Source organism: Podarcis cretensis (genome assembly GCF_951804945.1).
Source record: "Podarcis cretensis genome assembly, chromosome: 7".
Lineage (NCBI taxonomy): Eukaryota > Metazoa > Chordata > Lepidosauria > Squamata > Lacertidae > Podarcis > Podarcis cretensis.
Window position 1 is genome coordinate 50,706,885 of NC_137176.1, and position 17,869 is coordinate 50,724,753.

At 41.1% G+C, this 17,869-nt stretch overlaps 1 protein-coding gene across 1 annotated transcript in view; it reads left to right on the plus strand.

The window, feature by feature from the left end:
- Positions 1-17,869, plus strand: part of LOC307219572 (uncharacterized protein) — a 74,320-nt gene that overhangs the window by 48,434 nt on the left and 8,017 nt on the right. The window contains exons 18-27 of the mRNA XM_079982816.1: positions 7,650-7,685; positions 8,838-8,960; positions 9,781-9,942; positions 10,076-10,220; positions 11,960-12,126; positions 12,841-12,975; positions 13,079-13,264; positions 14,202-14,464; positions 15,709-15,851; positions 17,155-17,382. Of these exons, the coding sequence (XP_079838942.1) occupies positions 7,650-7,685; positions 8,838-8,960; positions 9,781-9,942; positions 10,076-10,220; positions 11,960-12,126; positions 12,841-12,975; positions 13,079-13,264; positions 14,202-14,464; positions 15,709-15,851; positions 17,155-17,382 (1,588 nt within the window). The remainder of the gene's footprint in view (positions 1-7,649; positions 7,686-8,837; positions 8,961-9,780; positions 9,943-10,075; positions 10,221-11,959; positions 12,127-12,840; positions 12,976-13,078; positions 13,265-14,201; positions 14,465-15,708; positions 15,852-17,154; positions 17,383-17,869) is intronic.

A 17,869-nucleotide genomic window follows, 5' to 3' on the forward strand; every position in this document is an offset into this window, starting at 1 on the left:
CCAATTAGATAAATTCATGGAGGACTAGTACAGTAGCTATAACTAAATAGAGCCCACAGTTACAGAGGTATTATGTCACGGAACAGCAGTTGCTGGAGAGCAACTGTGGATAAGCTATTATAGGGATGGAAAACCTATGGTCTGAATTAGATGGAGCCTAGATCTGCTCCAGTAGACCTCTTCATACATCATATGTTCAGTATTGGAACTGATAATGCTGAGATGCCATTGACTTACTTAAGGGCAAACTACATGTTACATATTGTTCTAGGAATGGATTGAGTATCAGTCTGAGAGAAACAGTATGGCCTTTTTCGCACCCACCTCCACTTCTGCAAGCTAAGCCATAATTTAGCTTCGTGTGTCATCCAAACCCAGGCTTACTCTTTATCTCACTCCTGACAAACCATGAGCTGATTTACAGCTCATGGTTTGTCTGGAGGAGAGTACACTAAGCCAGTGCACTAAGCCAAAGCATGATTTAGCTCACAGCAGTGGCAGGACTGGAGGAGAGGAGCAAAGTGCCTGCAGCTTCCTCCCCAAGAGCCTACATGCTCTCACATTCACAATTGTGCTTAGCATTAGGTGCAAACTGAGCCTTTATGTAATTTCCCCAGTATTGGAATTCCCCCTTGACTTAAGAGTGGAGAGTTGGCACATTAGTCCGTGTGTTATCTCTAGAGCAGGGTTTCCCAAACTTGGGTCTCCAGCTGTTGTTGGACTGGCTAGCGGGACCAGTGGCCAGGGATGATGGGAATTATAGTCCAAAAACAACTGGAGACCCAATTTGGAAATCCATGCTCTAGAGCAGTGATTCTCAACCTGTGGGTTCCCAGATGTTGTTGGACTACAACTCCCATCATCCCTGAGCTCTGGCCTTGCTAGCTAGGGGTGATGAGAGTTGTAGTTCAACAACATCTGGGGACCCACAGGTTGAGAAAAGCTGCTCTAGAGAAATGTTGTGATTTCCATTTGCTATATGTTAATCATGTTCATAGATACTTCTTGTAAGGTCAGTGGTTGGAACTTCTTGCTGCTCAAGAGATGTTGCTGATGATTTATTCCATGGCAGCTACTGAGGTCTGATATGTTTATACACAGCAAGAGCATCTAGGCCTACTGTTGGTTACCATGTTGTAGGGGTTAAATTATGCTTTCTTTCACTCTGGTAAAAAACTCAGTTGACCCACACACCCACATTTATATACATATGCACATACACACATCTCTTTGCTCCCTTCTGATATTCATTTCCTGCGGGTTTCTTTGACATTCTTGTTATAGCAGGGGCAGCTTTCGGAGGCTTCACTTGAACTCACTACAGCTTACTCTCGAACTTACAGTAGTGATTCTCATGAGTAAATATGCATAGATGCAAGTCCTTCCTCAGTAAATACGGAACTGTTTCACTTCCTTTTCCACAGCACAGGGTTATTTACTTCTCCGTCTGGTTTTAGTTTTCTGGGTCTAATTACCTATCATTTAGTTATCCCGTAAATCCTTACATGAAGATATGTGGCAAGTGACCTTCATTTAATCCTGCCATGCCATTGATGTAAACGCTTAATAAAACAGAAACTCATATCTCGCATGCCAACATGGAAAGGTCACTCTTCAGGTCAGAGATGAAACTGCTAATGTAAAATGGCAATTATATTTATTTATATATAAAAGGTACGGTAGTTTTCAGTCGACACTAACATTTGATCTGTTTCTACGACAACCAGTGTTTTCTTTTCTTTTCTTTTTTGGGAAATATATGTGTTTCCTGCTCCTGTGGTTTTGATATAGAATATCTTAAGTACCTTACAGAAGAAAGACTTCACAGATCCATACTAGACAATTAGCTTGAAAGTAGCTTCATATCCAGTAAAGAAAGGGTCCCTTTTCTCCTGTTTATACCCATTAGTTTTGTTCATGTTTTTTATCAGCTGTTGCCATTAATCCAATTTTATTTTATTGCTAAAGTAATATGTGGGGGGTGGGGTGGGGGTGGATGAATATTTGACTTTATTGCTGTAATTCTTCCAGAAAATGTAAATGTCTCCTCTAATTTCTCCTTGATCTTGCCCTCTAGTCTATAGTTTACATCTCAATAATTGCTTGTTTGCTTTAAAAAAGGCAATCCCTAAATGATCTATTATTAACTTGAATTTTTGTTATATCTTCTAAGTCTCTCAATTCTTCATCTGTAAGATGAAAGGCTAAAAGTTTTGTCATTTGTATTCTGTTGTCTGCTTAAATCCATCAACAATATTTAAGCATTCTATTAGGCATATTTCAGCTTCAGTATTTGTTAATACTACATCACCTGCATATAGGCAGACCTTAATTTCCTGCCTCAGACAATATTTTACCTGTATCATGTGAGGACAAGGGGCATGCTGATACCCCCACCCCCAAATGCAGGCATGATGCATAAAATGGAATAAAAGGAACACTTTATTGAACAATCATAAATCTGTAGCAAGGCAGTGACAGTGCAGATAAATGAAGGCTTGAAACTAAATGAGGATGAGGAGAGAGCACATGCTCTGTGCTCCCATGACCTTATTCTTCCCACTAGGGAGGGAAAGTCAAACACACTATGCATTTGTTGCATAGTAATTTTTTGCATAGTATTTATTGAATGGTAATTCTAGAGCTACAGTTATGGCACTAAGTTAATAAAGTGAATCGGCTGGTTTGTGTGCCACCATTATGATTAGAGATCGAGGGGGGCATGTTCTATGGCGTATAGTTAGGAAAATGGTTTAGTAGACTGATCTGAAACTTGTCAGTGTATGAGCGGTGGGTTTGAGGATAGTCCGTGCCAAATTTGGGGTGGAAATGATAATAATTGGCTTATTTTGAACCAGTTAAACATTTGAGACAAGTTGGCAGATGGTGTGTGTTTTACTTCCATAGAATTTGCTGGGTTAATTTTTCTGGAAAGTTTCCTCCATTTGTACTGTGTGATTTGGGAAACAAGTGGTTGTGCAAAGTCAAGGAGATAATCTAGTATGTGCTTTTGTCCCATAGTAGTGTTACATGGTTGTAGTTTTTATTTAAAAGGCATTTTTTGTGGTTGAGGTTAATGGGAATTCATAGGGTGTTCCAAACACATGCTTAGTGTGAACTTGTTTTGAAAGAGGGTTAAGTAAAGGGAGAGGGTCAAATGAAGCCCTTGGCTGAGCTGTAGCCTTTCAGTTGGACCCAGTGCCAGCACTGGCAACTCCATGAATGGTGAGTAAAGGCAGGTAAGAGTCAGAAGTTCAGCTGGGCAGGGAAAGGAGGTCTCCTTCCTTGAGAGCTCGGTAGCACAGCTGATCCCACTGGGGCAACTTGCTGTTGGTACCTTGGGCAAGAATGGCTGCATTCCTGATCAGGAAATCCATAGCACAGTCAAACCCATTGGGGCTGATTCACAATTGTTCTTTTGCACCTGCATCTCTGTCTGCCCCACACCTATCAGGTGTGAGCCAGGTGGGTGTGGTTTGGGCAAAACAGCCTCATGGCCCAAATTGGGAATCGTGCCAAATTTGACTCATGGAGCAGAGGTGCCCCACCCTTGGCATAACACATGGCAGCATGATCCCCTGCTTGCCACAAAGTATATATGTGCTCAAGACAAAATTGTAGCCATACTGGTTTTCTTCATGCGTCTCTTTGATACATTCATTTGTATCATTCGCATCCTGCATTTGTATGCGTACAACCCTTGCTGTTTTTAGAAAGCACCTAAAATTGCTAGGTGCTGTTCAAAAATTAAGAAATAAAGACTTGTCTTGCCCTTATCTTTAGACAGTAAGCCTGCAGGAATCTTAGGGAGGAAAGTAAAAAGGAGGGAGAAGAGAGGGAGAAGAGATGGTTATCTACATGGGGCATTAGAAGTTTCCTTGCATTTAATCTCTCCTCTGCAATTGGTGTTTGCATTGAAAATCCCCCAATGATACCTTTCCTTCCCACCCGTGAACAGAAAACTGGCTTCAAAAGAGGACTTTTCTGCAGGAATGCAGTACAGATGAAAGTGTTAAATTCTCTCTGTGTGTCTGCTGTGATCTTCATAATTCATCAGTCCACACGAGCCTCATGCTATTGCTGTTTTTAAAACATGCATGTTACAGACACATTTAACTGCCTCTCTAGATTGGCCCTTCAAGAGCCACTTGCATGTAAAAAAACAAAGGAAACGTGTCAGATTCCAGGACAGTGCATTGAAAGAGAACTGTAGTGTGTGGTGGAGCTTTTACTGTTTCACTGCAAGGCTGCTTTCTGGTTTGTTTTAGATAGTGGAAATACTTCGGAAAGCAATTCTGTGTGACAGCTTAGTCTGACCAGCCCATTTGGCATTGATGTTTAGCAACTGTACAAATATTATTTGCAATGTTGACTCCCAAGTTGGTTCAACATGATAGAACACTCCTGCTCGTGGGATTAAAATCCCAATTTAAGTCTGCTTTACTTTATCTCATAAGAAATGTTTGTAAGGGAAGGTGTGCAAAGTTCTCTATGTGTGCAGAAAAGATTTTTGTCGTCTGTGTACTTAAAGCACTTCCATTTTGAGCTAAATCTCAGAAGGCTTTACAGAACCTTCTGCTGGTTCATACCTGTACAATCCCGAGAAAATGCATGAATCAGTTTTAACTGTGTTATGACAGAACGTTTAGTAATGCAAGGGCAGGGTAGCTTTCACACAAGACAAAGAAAATGCATTTCTCACCCAAAACAAAGAAATCCACCCTGGAACAGAACCTCCCCTAGGTTAGAAACACAACTTGGGAGCGTGCTGGGACTTGCAAAACAACGATTTAAGATGGACACACACAAATGTCTGCATTGAAGTTAGGGAGCTGCCCAAATGAATACTTATTGTATAGGCTGCCAGTTCCTGAAACACAGTTTACAGTTGCTTACAAAGGGTGTGTGTCTTCTGATGTTAAAAGTCTGAATGTAAAGCATATTTCCCAACATCAGAAAACACTGATATGGGAATAAGCTCTTCCTTTTTATTTGGAAGTTCTGTTTTCGCCCTGGCATGTTTATGATCCCGTTCTGAAAGAAAAGTCAGCAGAACTCATGATCTGAATGAATGAAAGCTGATTAACTTAAATTGTTTTTTATAAAGATGCATGTTGTTGACCATACTGCCATGTGGTAAATGCGACTTGTGCATGGATTGTCTTCCATTCTCTTTGTGAAATCTAATCTTACTTTGCTGACTTGCTGCTGACACAGGTGGCCAGTACACAAACCACAAGGTTGGTGCAGGTTCAGGTGCCACAATAGAGCTTATATTGGATGAAACACTATTTAAGCAAGTATCGCACGACTTGCTGGCTAGTAGACTCTCAAACCACACGGAAAATTTCCAGTTCAGGGCTATCCATGTATCAGGAGTTGGCAGAAATGAATAAATGGATTTGATATACAGAATAGGAGAATGTCACTCCTGCAATTTAGCTGGAGAGTGTTTGACCCCACCCCTCCCTGGAGAAAGGTGAGGGGGTGGTCACATGGCCCCCTGTGAGCCAATAGGATGAGGTTTTTTAAGGCTGCCCCTCCACTGACCTCATCCTTTTTGCATTCAAAGTGCCTACCCTCCGTTTAAGCAGTGTGAGCTGTAGGCCGAGTAGGATTTGGGGAGCACCCTATCATAGGGTCTCCTTTTTTGCCTGCTCCATACTGTGGGGCAAATGTAATTTGCATTCAGGAAGAGGTGTGGCTTGCTTGCCAGATTTGCATTGGTTTCGGGCAGGTGAGGAAGCAGAAAAAAGCCTAGGTTTACTGAAGCAGAATTGGATTGGGGGCACCAATTCAGGTCTCTACCAGTGCATTATCCTGGAGGGTGCTCCTTGAGGCCTGACTAGGTGCACATCTGGGTGAACGCCAGACAGCGGAGGCCAGGTATGCATGTGGGGAAAATACCCAAGGTTTACTTGGCAATGAAGGAGTCTTTCCTTCCTGGATCTTATGTGAGGAGCCACAGCTCAGGGCTGCAGCACAGGCTTCTAGGGTGGTTACTAGAAGATTTTGAAGAAGTCTTCACTTGCCTGTTGAAATTCAGTTTGATTGGATCAGTTAACACATATCACCCATGCCCTGTTTCTTACTTCAGGGCATGGAGAGGCAAATGCAAGTTTGTTGAATGTAAAGTTTGCCAAGAGATGGTTATGGAAACGTGGGACTTGACAGGAAATTATTCTTGTAAATAATAGTCTTTCTTTGGTCAGCTCTCTCTCTCTCTCTCTCTCTCTCTCTCTCTCTCTCTCTGTGTGTGTGGGGGGAGGGGCTTGTTGTAGGAAGTATACTGCCATAATGCTACTGCATAATTCAAAGTCCCTAGTTCAGATCTCATCTCTGTCATGATGGCCTCCTTAGTCTCCACCTAAAAAGGGGGTAATAAAATAGCCAACTTTATCTTATTGCTCTGGGCATAAAGCACTCTCAGCTCTCCAAAACAAAACACCATCTATCTGTTTTAAATATTTCTTTCTCATCTACATTTCTAAAAGCAGCCCAATACAGAAATATATGAATGAGGCAGTTATTTTAGACGTTGTTCAGCAATGAAAACAATTCAGTGCAGCCAGTTAAAATCCAGTCTAGTGGAGGGGCTTAATATCATTCATGTCCCCAAAGCCCTGCTGAGCAGAAAGGTTTTAACCATCATCTGGCAGAAGGTCATTAAAGAGCAGCATGATGATGATAAATTACATTTATTAATCACTTCTTAGCGATTTACATTTTAAAACATTGAAAAATCATACCGGGGTTCCCAAATTGTGGTTGACAGACCATTAGTGGTCTGTGAGCTTTCAGGTAGTTCACAGTACGTCTGTATGAAATATTCATATTGATTTGTAAATGTATTTTCATTGCTTCTTTTGATTCTTGTGTTCTGTCTTCCTGTGTTAAATTCAAATTGTAATACCGGAAAATATAAGAAAAGAAAAGAAGCAATAAAAATACAGCCACATATCATACAGCATCTTGTGCAGTGTATTACAGATGCTGCAAGTGGCAGGAAAATCATTAAGCATTCCTGGATGAAGGATGAGAAGTGGCCCAGGAAGGGAAATGGCCCAAGGAGAACTGCAGCCTAACAGTGGTGCATCCTGGCTCAGCTTGTTAAGCTATAATCATTCAGTCGTGTGAAGGGGAGAGCCATCCATAATTACATCTCTATAATATTAGCATCTCTGTAGCTTTTGTTATAGGAAGGAACTTGGTATAAGGCTGCCATTTTGTGAACTTTTGCAGCAGCTGTTCATTTATGGTAATATGCGTATCAAGCTTGAGTTGAAGCAAGGGCAAAGTCTCCAAAGGTGGTTTATTCATAGAATTGATAAGCCAAATAGCAGTGTTTTGTCTCATGATTCTTTTAAATGTGGAATGAAATAAAATTAAGCCTGTTTTGAATTTGGCCATACTACACTTAGCAATAGCCCAGGAAGCTAAGCAGGACCAGCTGGTACCTGGATGGATTTTAATAAGATTATCTTTAAGCTTTACTGTTTGTTCTATTGTATTCATTTTTAACATTACTGGGTGGACAAACAAGGAGGAATGCATTTGCTGAATTTCTCTGACACTGCACACAGTTATTTTAACTCTCATGCTTGTTTTGTAGCTTTTTAAAAATACATTTCTCTATTTTTTTCCCCCAGAGCTGTGCCATCTTTGGGAATGGACTTCACATAGAGGTAGGAGATTGTGTGAAATTGTAATGAATGTAACAAAAATACTTCCAAAATGAAGCTGCAAAGAGGGGGCAATGAATTGAGCTAGGAGGGAATGTATGTAGTTCATAAGATGTCGTTTTGAGTGGATGGTGGTGTTTTGGGGAAACAAAATGTTAAATGCCTAACCACTTCCACAAAATAAATAAACACACTGAAATAACACACGGGAAGCTTTTCAAGCCTTAAGGAAAAGTATTCTTGCATTTATTTACAAAATAAGATATTCCAGGTATTATATACAAAAAATAAAATATATACTTTTGAAAATAAATTATTTAGCACCAGATTCAACCAACCAGGCATATTAGAGGAATCGTAACTAGTACAATAGGGCTTTCCTGCCCCCCCCACCATGTCTCCCCCAAATCCTCTCTGGAGGGTTATGACGACCTCCAAAACAGAACATGGGAGGAGAGGAGGTATCACTCCATCTGGAAAGCAGAAATGGAACCATCAGTAGAGTGCAACACTGAATTCCTCCCTTAAATTGCCATCTGTAGGGCTTCACTGAAAATGCAATAACATGTCAGTGAGGTCCATCACTAAATTAAAAGTGTGTTCAGTTGGGGGGGACCTGTGCACAATGACCCCATCCCCTCTACTCCTGACTTCACTGCATTCAGCAGCAAGTTTCCATAGGCAATTTGTAAGTGTGTTCAAACAAAAATGATTACAAGGGCCCTTCAGACCTTACCACTGAATATTAGAGGGTGGAGAGTACATGGCTGGTTCCCTTTGAAAACCATTTCATGGTATTAAAATCCAGGAGAGGCTTTCTTCTGAAAAAATGTGCATAGGATTGTGCCGTTAGTCTGCACAGTATGTTAGTTTCATCTGTTTTTTCTAACGAGCCCCACATAATTGTTAAATGGAAAAATATAAAAATGCACGTTTAAAAGAGCCTTGTTCATTATAGATGTTCATTCAGGATGTTGACATGCACACAGTGTTCCATCTTTTTTATATTTAACAAGATTTATATGCTGCTTAGTCAACAAAAACCTCTGGGGTTCATATAGAATAATATAAAATATTCACTAAAAATACTGACAGAAACAAACTTGGAAAAACTAATGGACATAAAATTTATCAAAATATATGCTTTCCTGACAGATTCCTGGAGATAGAAACAAGCAGCTCCTTCATTCGGATGGTCACATTAGACAGAAGCGGGAATGGATTGTCCCACCTGCCCTCCTCAACGAAGAGAGTGAAAATAAGAACCCAATTGCTAAAGTAAGCCAAATGAACAGAATCCTGAGAGATGTGGGGCAGGCTTGCTATGGAAATGGGTATCTCTTTGACATCATCATATAGCACCTCCTTCCTGGTCTTCTTAGCAAAAACAAATAGTTAATTTCTGTGGGTTGTATCTAATGCTAGTCCTACTCAGAGAAGACCCACTGAAATTAACATAACTAACTTAGGTTGATTCATTTCAATGGATCTACTCTGGGTAAAACTTGGTTGGCTGTAACCCTATGACTGCTTTATAGTCACCTTGTGTGGGCTTTGCTCTAGAAAGCAGCATAGGTAAACAAAGGAATAGGGAATGCAAGTCAATTGATTGCTGATTAAATACTGGATTTTACATCAAACTGTTCTGTACTGATAGCATTTCAATGGTGACATGAGGTATCACATCCTCCACTAACTTTGTCCTCACTTTAAAGCCTGTTCCTACTCTTACTTCCCAATAAATATCCCTACCTATGGCCACCATTCCTCCTACTGTCTCTCTGAGCTCCACATTTCTCCCTTCTACCTAAAGTTTTCTCTGACAATTCCCATGTAATCGCACCTCTTTAGCAATGTTCAGGTGTTTGCCTGATAGTGTGATGGTTGAAAGCAGGAGCATGTGCTGTCCCAACCCGCAGCATGATTGTGTATGTCATCCCCCTTACCTTTCCCATGTTGTTTGGGTAGGTCCTCAAGAGGCTTCTAATGCACAAGGTGCACAAGATATTCTACTTATTAATAAATTATCTTGTTTATTTGTACAGGGGCATTTAATTTCCCAAAACTCTGAACATTATTTTAATCATGTTCCTTACAGATACGATCTGATCATGAAGGTGAACCCGGGATAGTTATTACTTACACTATTTCAGGCACAGGAGTCACCGAACCACCATATAATTTGTTTGTGATTAATGGAAAAACTGGAGACCTGAACATAACAAGAATAGTTGATCGGGAGCAAACGCCAATGTTCCATGTAAGTGAAGCAATTAGACTTCCTTTTCTTATTAAGCACTCAGATTGATGTCAATTGCCATCATTCAACTTTTACTGTATTGATTTGAATTCACACATATGCATTATTTACTTTTCTGCCAATATTCTTCCAGCTGAAAGGTTACGCAATGGATCAGTACGGTAATCACATGGAAAAACCATTAGACTTGAGAATTAAAGTTAAAGACATAAATGACAACTACCCAAAGTTTTCAAAGTCAGTTTTTATGGGCTCTGTTGAAGAATTGTCTGAAGTAGGTAAGTCCTGGAGCTTTATTTAATACTTTCATTCTAACTTGATAGCAATTTTGTTTTCTGTGCATATCCTTGTACTTTTCCCGAACTACCCTATCTCTTGGTCCCTTGTTTATGGTTGAAAACCTGTACTTAGTAGCAGATGTGTCTCTTTCATTGATTTCACACAGATGTGCAGGGTCATGGTAATGCAATAGGTTAGGAACATCACATGCATTTGATCTGAGGTTGGTCTTCAGAGGGGAAGATGCTGGAAAATGTAGCAGAGATTAATAGTGCAAGGTGCACCTGAAATCCTTTCTTCTGCAAACTATTAAAGATGCAAGAGCCCTGTTCTTTCGCATCCTACCTTGCCCTGGTCACACAGGACAAATGATAAAATAAACCAAAGCTTTCTTTCATTATGTGACGCTGCCTAGAAAATTATGGTAGTTTGGGAAGGGAGAGTGCATTTGCCTTACACTCTGACTGTGCAGGCTTTATCATCTACCCCTAAAGAATGAGAATGTTGAATTGTGCCACTTCCGACTACAGCTAGCAGGTCTCCTTTTGTAATGGCCCCTTGGACAAAAGAGCTCGCTGCATAGTGGGGATAGGGGTGGGCTAGGACATTTTTTCAAGATCTACTCACGGCAGAGGGGAAAGAGTGCACCTTTCCTACATGCTTACATGCTGTGGTTTGTCTTAAGAAAATTGTGGTCTGCACTCCCAAATAACTGCAACACCCTAATTGCAAGCCAGTCCTTAATGGTGCTTTAGAACTTGGGGCTGTAAATAGTACAGGGAGTCTGTGTGCTTAGGGCAGGTTCTCTGCTTCAGACCTTTTCCCTCCCAATGCATGGAAAGCACAACAGGGACAGGACAGTGGGGGTGGGGCCAACAAGCATGGCCGTGCAGTTGCTTGAGGGAGAATGCCCAAGTAAGACAATGGTGTCGGAGGCAGGATAGCTATGCCAAATGGGCAGGAAGGAAAGGCAAGCTGTTACCCACTACCATGGCTAGGGATTCCAACTGGGGAATGATATTGTGCATTCCAGCCCTATCTGAGTGAACATGAAAGCATTTTGAAGTTTGATGAGATGCATTCCATTCTACCAGATCCAGAGGCAAATAATAAGAATAATAAATCTGCCTGTTTTGAAAAGCCACAGTAGTATTAGCTCAGCTCTTTGGGACAGGATATTGATTTGCATCTATTTCTAACATCTTTATCAGAAGGAAGCTATGGGACAAGGAACTGAGAACTATGTTGCGGGGGGGGGGGGAGCAAATTGGCAGCACTGCCATGAGCACTAGTCAAACCATGGGTTAAATATGATTTTATTCAGTCTTGGTATTAACATAGTGTTTATTTTTAAATACAATTTTAGTGCATTCTTTATAATTTATTCCAAGGGAATTTCGTCTAAAAATCTTAAGTTATACAAATCCTTAGGACTTAGATGTCTTGGTCTAGTGCAGGAACAGAAAATTTGTAGTCCTCCCAATTCTACTAGACTGTACTTCCCATCACCCCTGACCATTAGCCATGCTGGCTGGGGCTGTCGGGAATTGGAGTCCAACAACAACTGGAGAGCTATCCCTGGTCCAGTGTATGTTATTTGACCAAGCATCTGTACCTGACCTAAATCTTTGAGTGCACCATATAAAATTCAGTACAGTATTTGGGGCATTTGGAAACCTTCGTTTCAATATAATTTGTCCAATAGGACTTTATAATTAAGTTTAATTTGAATTGTTAGGTGTTCTTGTGATAAAGATAGAAGCAACCGATGCAGATGAGCCAGGCAACCTCAACTCCAAGATTGCCTTCAAGATTATTTCTCAAGAGCCTAGCAATCCACCTGCATTTGAAGTTATCAGATCGACCGGCGAGGTCCGGACTTCACATTTTCAACTCGACAGGGAGGTAAATGTTTTTTCCTCTCCTGGGTTCCTCTCCTGTGTTATCCAGTTTCTCATTTATGTAGTTAAAAATGCTATTGATGTCGCTTTATAAATTACCTCAGAATAACATAATATTTAAGACCGTAATCCTGATCAACTGATTTGCTTGCTTGATTCTGATATTAGGAAATAGTATAAAGTGCCCTTCTACTCTAAAAATGCTCAGGGCAGCATACAAAAACATTGGGGGGGAAGGGTATCAGGCATGTAGGAAAGATAAAGGTAAATGACCCGTGGACAGTTAAGTCCAGTCAAAGACAACTATGGGGTGCTGCGCTCATCTCACTTCAGGCTGAGGCAGACAGCTTTCCGGGTCATGTGGCCAGCACGACTAAACCATTTCTGGCACAACGGAACACCGTGATGAGTGCCAGAGCACCCAGAAATGCTGTTCATCAGGCATGTCTACTAATAATAAATAGTTTTAAAAAATAAATTCAGCAAAATGTATCTGAAAGAGCAGTAACAATTATTGTTGATATTGTCATATATAAATGGTGGTATATAAATATTTTTATACATAAACCTCCACTACCTGGTTCTTGGAGGCTCCCAGGTATTGGGCAGTGATCTCTTTTGGCTCCAAACAGTGGTATTTGGCAACTGATAGTAGATAGTGATTTATTTTAGTATGCTGTTTCATTTACTTACACATAGCTGCTTGAATATCATGCAGGTGCAAAGTAGCTACTCCTTAATTGTAGAAGCAAGAGACCGAGATGGAGATGCAATAGGGCTTGGTGAACAGACAACGGTACAGATCAAGGTTTTGGATGTCAATGACAATATCCCTTATCTTGAAAAAAGCATGGTAAGTGAAGTGATCTGACTGGAAGGCTTGATGCATTTGTGCTAAACAGCCTTTACTGCCTTGATAACATGGAAGAGACATTTAAAATCTTGTATGCTTACAGTATGATGGAAGCGTCCGAGAAAATACAGCTAATGTGGAGATTATGCGACTGAGGGCCATTGACGATGATGAGCAGTACACTGATAACTGGCTGGCAAACTTCACCATTGTGTCTGGCAATGAAGGAGGTTATTTCCGTATAGAAACAGATTCACATACCAATGAAGGAGTTTTGATTCTGGTTAAGGTTAGTGTTTAGTTTGCGGAGGCTGTGTTTTGAATCATTGGTCCCAATGCAGACATGCAAAATTAACTGCATGAAAAAATGTTGAAAGGGAGGGTGCTAGCTGATGTGGATAAGCTTTCTGCACCTAAAGTAGCCAGGATATACTTCCAAACTGGCTGTAATACCATATGGCTACATATACTCAGTGAGGCCAATCCAGAGGCTTAATACTGCCTTCTAGTCAAGGGAGCTAATGTTTCACAACCCTGTGATAAAGCCTGCTGTGGCAACCATAGATATATTGTCTTTGTTTGCATTCTACCAAGAAGACAAAATCTTACAAATGGAAAATGCAGCTTCCTCTGATCACTATTTAATGCCCAGAGCTTAATGTTTTGTGAAGAAAAGAGGGTGTATGTGGGACTTCCATGATGCCACTAAAATGCAAATATATTTTATAATGTTCTAAATATCTAGGGACTTTGGCATATATCATTCACTTGTCTGGGAACTGGCCCAAAACCAGGTATAAACACACACATGGAGCATTGATTGATTGATTGATTGATTGATTGATTGACTGAATTTGTTATGTGTTCTTTAGGGTCCCAGAGCAGGATATGTGCATTCCTTGAAACATCACTTAAAACCATAACTAAGTCATCAGTAGAAATCATAGCCTATCCTAAATCATTCATCTGCCTGGGCAAAGAGGTGCATCTTGATTAACTGATGAAAAGAGGACAGTGCCATATGCAAGTCCAAGGGAAGGGAGTTCTTAGCCAGGAAAAGCCCTCCCATATCCTGCTGCCCCTTGGCCTGCAGGAGGTGGTGACACTCCAGCAGGGCCTCCCCTGGTGATAATGAAAGTGAAGTCTTAACGCTTATTCTCCAGCTTGGAATACAGAGTGCACCTTTTCTGACTTGTTGCTGGGGGTTTTTTCCATTCTCCCTACAGGAAATTAATTATGAAGAGCTGCAGAACATTGACTTGAATATTGTTGTTTCTAACAAAGCAGCATATCACAAATCAATTATTGCTAAGGGCTTCCAAGCAAAACCAATTCCAGTTAAAATTAAGGTGGAAAATGTGATTGAAGGCCCTGTATTTAAGCCCAACAGAGTTACAATTCAAGCAAATAGAACAATGAAAGTGAACCAGGTTATTGGGCGCTTCGAAGCTTATGATGAAGATACCGGAAAGATAGCACAAAACATCAGGTAAGAGATGCCTTTCTTCTTTGTTACCAAGGCAAATCACTGAAGAGTTGCTTAACTGCAGCATTCAGTTTGAGTGAAGACAGGCCTCAGTCGATGCCTCATTTGTGCCACTGCCTTTTGCTTGCAGTATCTGTAGGTCGCAGTCGCACACTTAAGAAACAAATAGCAGCACCCACAAGATGCAATGATTTTATGCATAGAATGGCTCTATTTCTGTTGCACCCACCCATGTCATCTTATGATACATCTGTACATCTTATGACAGGGGTAGAAAATCTCCAGTCCAGGAGCCAAATGCAGTCCTCCAGGCCCTCTGCCTGGTCCTTTGTACTCTCCCCAGGCCACATCCCTCACCAACCCCAATCCACACCGTTCTGGAAGTGTTTTCACTTGGATGGAAGGTGACCTTGAACTCTGATAATGCCTGTTGTCTACCTGGATGGAGACAGGGGTGTGAATGTGTACAGAAACTAGCCTGCTGTATAAAGGTGAATTTTTCATTCATTGCATTGCCTACTTTTGCCCCTGGTTACATGCCTGTAATGGGCAGGGGGCCAGAGGCAAAAGTGGCCGCCAGAAGGTTGCCCAGAAGAGGATGTGGCCCTTCTTCCTTATTTCTGTCTTCTGGCATGATGGGGACCTGATGGGGCAAGCAAAAGAAATGACATGAATTCACATTCTTCCTGTGCAGACTTAGGATGACATGAAGTTTCCAGGCATCTCCTATAAATGCATGACTTCCATCAGAAATGTATGTCTATGTTATCTTGTGCTACACTGACATGCATCATAAAACGTATGTTTCTATGATTTTTTTAATGTGGAAAATGGCTCTGAGTTGTTGGATGAAACTAAATGAAGATGTTTCACCATCCACCAAGCCTGTGTAGTAGTAGTAGTAGTAGTAATTATTATTATTATTATTATTATTATTATTATTATTATTAATACCCCACCCATCTGGCTGGGTTTTCCCAGCCACTCTGGGCGGCTTCCAACAAAATATTAAAAATACAATAAAACATCAGTCATTAAAAACTTCCCTAAACAGGGCTACCTTCAGATGTCTTCTAAACATCAGATAGTTGTTTATTTCCTTGACATCTGATGGGAGGGCGTTCCACAGGGCGGGCGCCACCACCAAGAAGGCCCTCTGCCTGGTTCCATGTGTGTCTTTGAGCAAAGTATTTTCTTTATACACCGATTGTTGTGACCATTCTAACATACATTAAAAATCTGCACAGGTATGTTAAAGGCCAGGACATTGCGAACTGGTTTACAGTAGACTCTAGGACTGCTGAAATCAAACTTAACCGAGTGATTGACTATGACTCATCTTTTCTTGTCAACGGTACTTACACTGCAACAATTTTGGCTATAAGTAAGGGTAAGTGATGCTTCTTCCATTTCTTCCTTAAGAGTAATTCATCAGGCTTTTCATTCATACTCCACATCTTAATTTGTTAAAGCCCAAAGCTAGATTTGGAAAGTGGCAGCAACCATCAGACCTGTAAGCTTTGGCGAAGGGTGGTAGCTCAGTGGTGCAGCATCTGATTTGCATGCAGAAGGTCCCAGCTTCATTCCATGGTGTCTCCAGATAGGGCTAAGAGAGAACCTTACCTGAAACCATGGAGAGCCACTGCCAGTCAGCATAGACAAGGCTGAGCTAGATGGACCACTGGTCTGTCTCTGTATAAAGCAACTTCCCAAGTTTCTGCACAGGGACCAGCAGCTCCAAAAATCTTGGCTACACTTACTAGCCGGACATAAATCATGGTTGCCATCAATTGTCTTGCCTCCCTCAAATCCTCTGGCATTCACAGTGGGCTTGGGAGACATACAGGCTCTTCCCTCATTTGAGGTGGGATATGGAGAAGGCAAAAATCAGGATTCTCTCTCCATGCTCAGGAGAGACTGGTGTTGCTTTTCATGACTGGGCAGAGAGCCAGGGTCATTTATCTCTGTTGAGTAGATAGTAGGGACTGAGTTTTTCCTTCAGTAAGTACCTGGAGCATCATTGGCATTTAGGCAAATGTTGTAGTGGTAGAGGCTTGATGATGTGAATATGATTCCACAAAAATGCCAATGCTCCATCACTATGTGCTGCTAATCCAAGGCCAGGAGGCAAACTTCACACACATGTATCTGCTTTTCACATTAGAGTCCCTGTAATCTAATACGTATTTTAGAAAGTTGTTTATTTGCTATGCACATGGACAACTCTTTAAGATATCGTAAGGAATTTTGCAGGATGGTCCCCAAGATAAAGGAGCAGGTTTCCGTCTATGTTTGGATACAGTTGGATGCCATTTGGGATTAAGATGGCAGAATGGACCTCTCAACATTGCACTGATATTTTTGCTTTTGTAGAATTTCCTAGAAACGCTGGATACAAGGCTGCTAGTCTTGAATAAAGTGTCTGACGGCCCACAGAGTCTGAAGAATTGGAGTAACAGTATGGTAGTCATCTCCAGCAACTCAAATAATTGCCAAGCAAATATTTCCATGGGTTTGAATTGCATCCTATATTCAATTATTGTGTTGTTGAAATGGATTGCAAATTGAACACTGAATTCACATTAAAACCTTTTATACACTCAAAGAAGCAAATGAAATTCTACATTGATAAAACTATGTTTTTGCATTCTTAAGCAATGAAATACAAATGCTTTACCTTACATATTTTGCAGACCAGCCTCCAAAAACGGCTACAGGTACCATTGTTATTCAGGTACAGAATACTACTCTCTACTGCCCGACCATTGTGACTCCACGTCAAACTGTCTGCACCCATGCAAAGTTTGTTAACGTCTCTGTTACTAATCGAGGAGGTTATCTAAATCGTGGCCCTTTCACTTTCACTATTGTTGATGAGCCTGAAAGAGTGTCAGACAAGTGGAGGATAATCAGAGTGGATGGTAAGTATGAGTCACTGTGACATGGTTCACAGCAGGGGTGAGGGTGTGTAGGAACTAGTTGACTGTACTAGGTAAGATTTGCATTTGTTACCCTACCCATCTTTGCCTCCTGTGTGCCCCCGTGCATTTCCAAAACAGATTTAGGAGGAGGGGGCAGTCCCATTGTGCAAGGGGAGATCCATGAACCGGAAGGACAGCTGTTGTTGATGATGATTATTTATTACTTGCCCCTTAGATCCCAAGACAGGTTGCAGCATTAAAACCAATAATAAAACCAAGCTTAAAACTCACATCCATTGGGTACAAGCCTGTTATTTTAGTTGTGACTCGGCTAATCCTCTCTTGGATAACATGCGCTGGCCAAAGTAGCATTGCTTTGAAGTGTAGCTTCAGAAGTAGGGGCTTAGCTTCACCAGAGGCAGAGAATAAAACATCTGTAGCTGAGTGGCCGAGATTATTTGTCTGAAGAGCAGCCACCACTATGTTG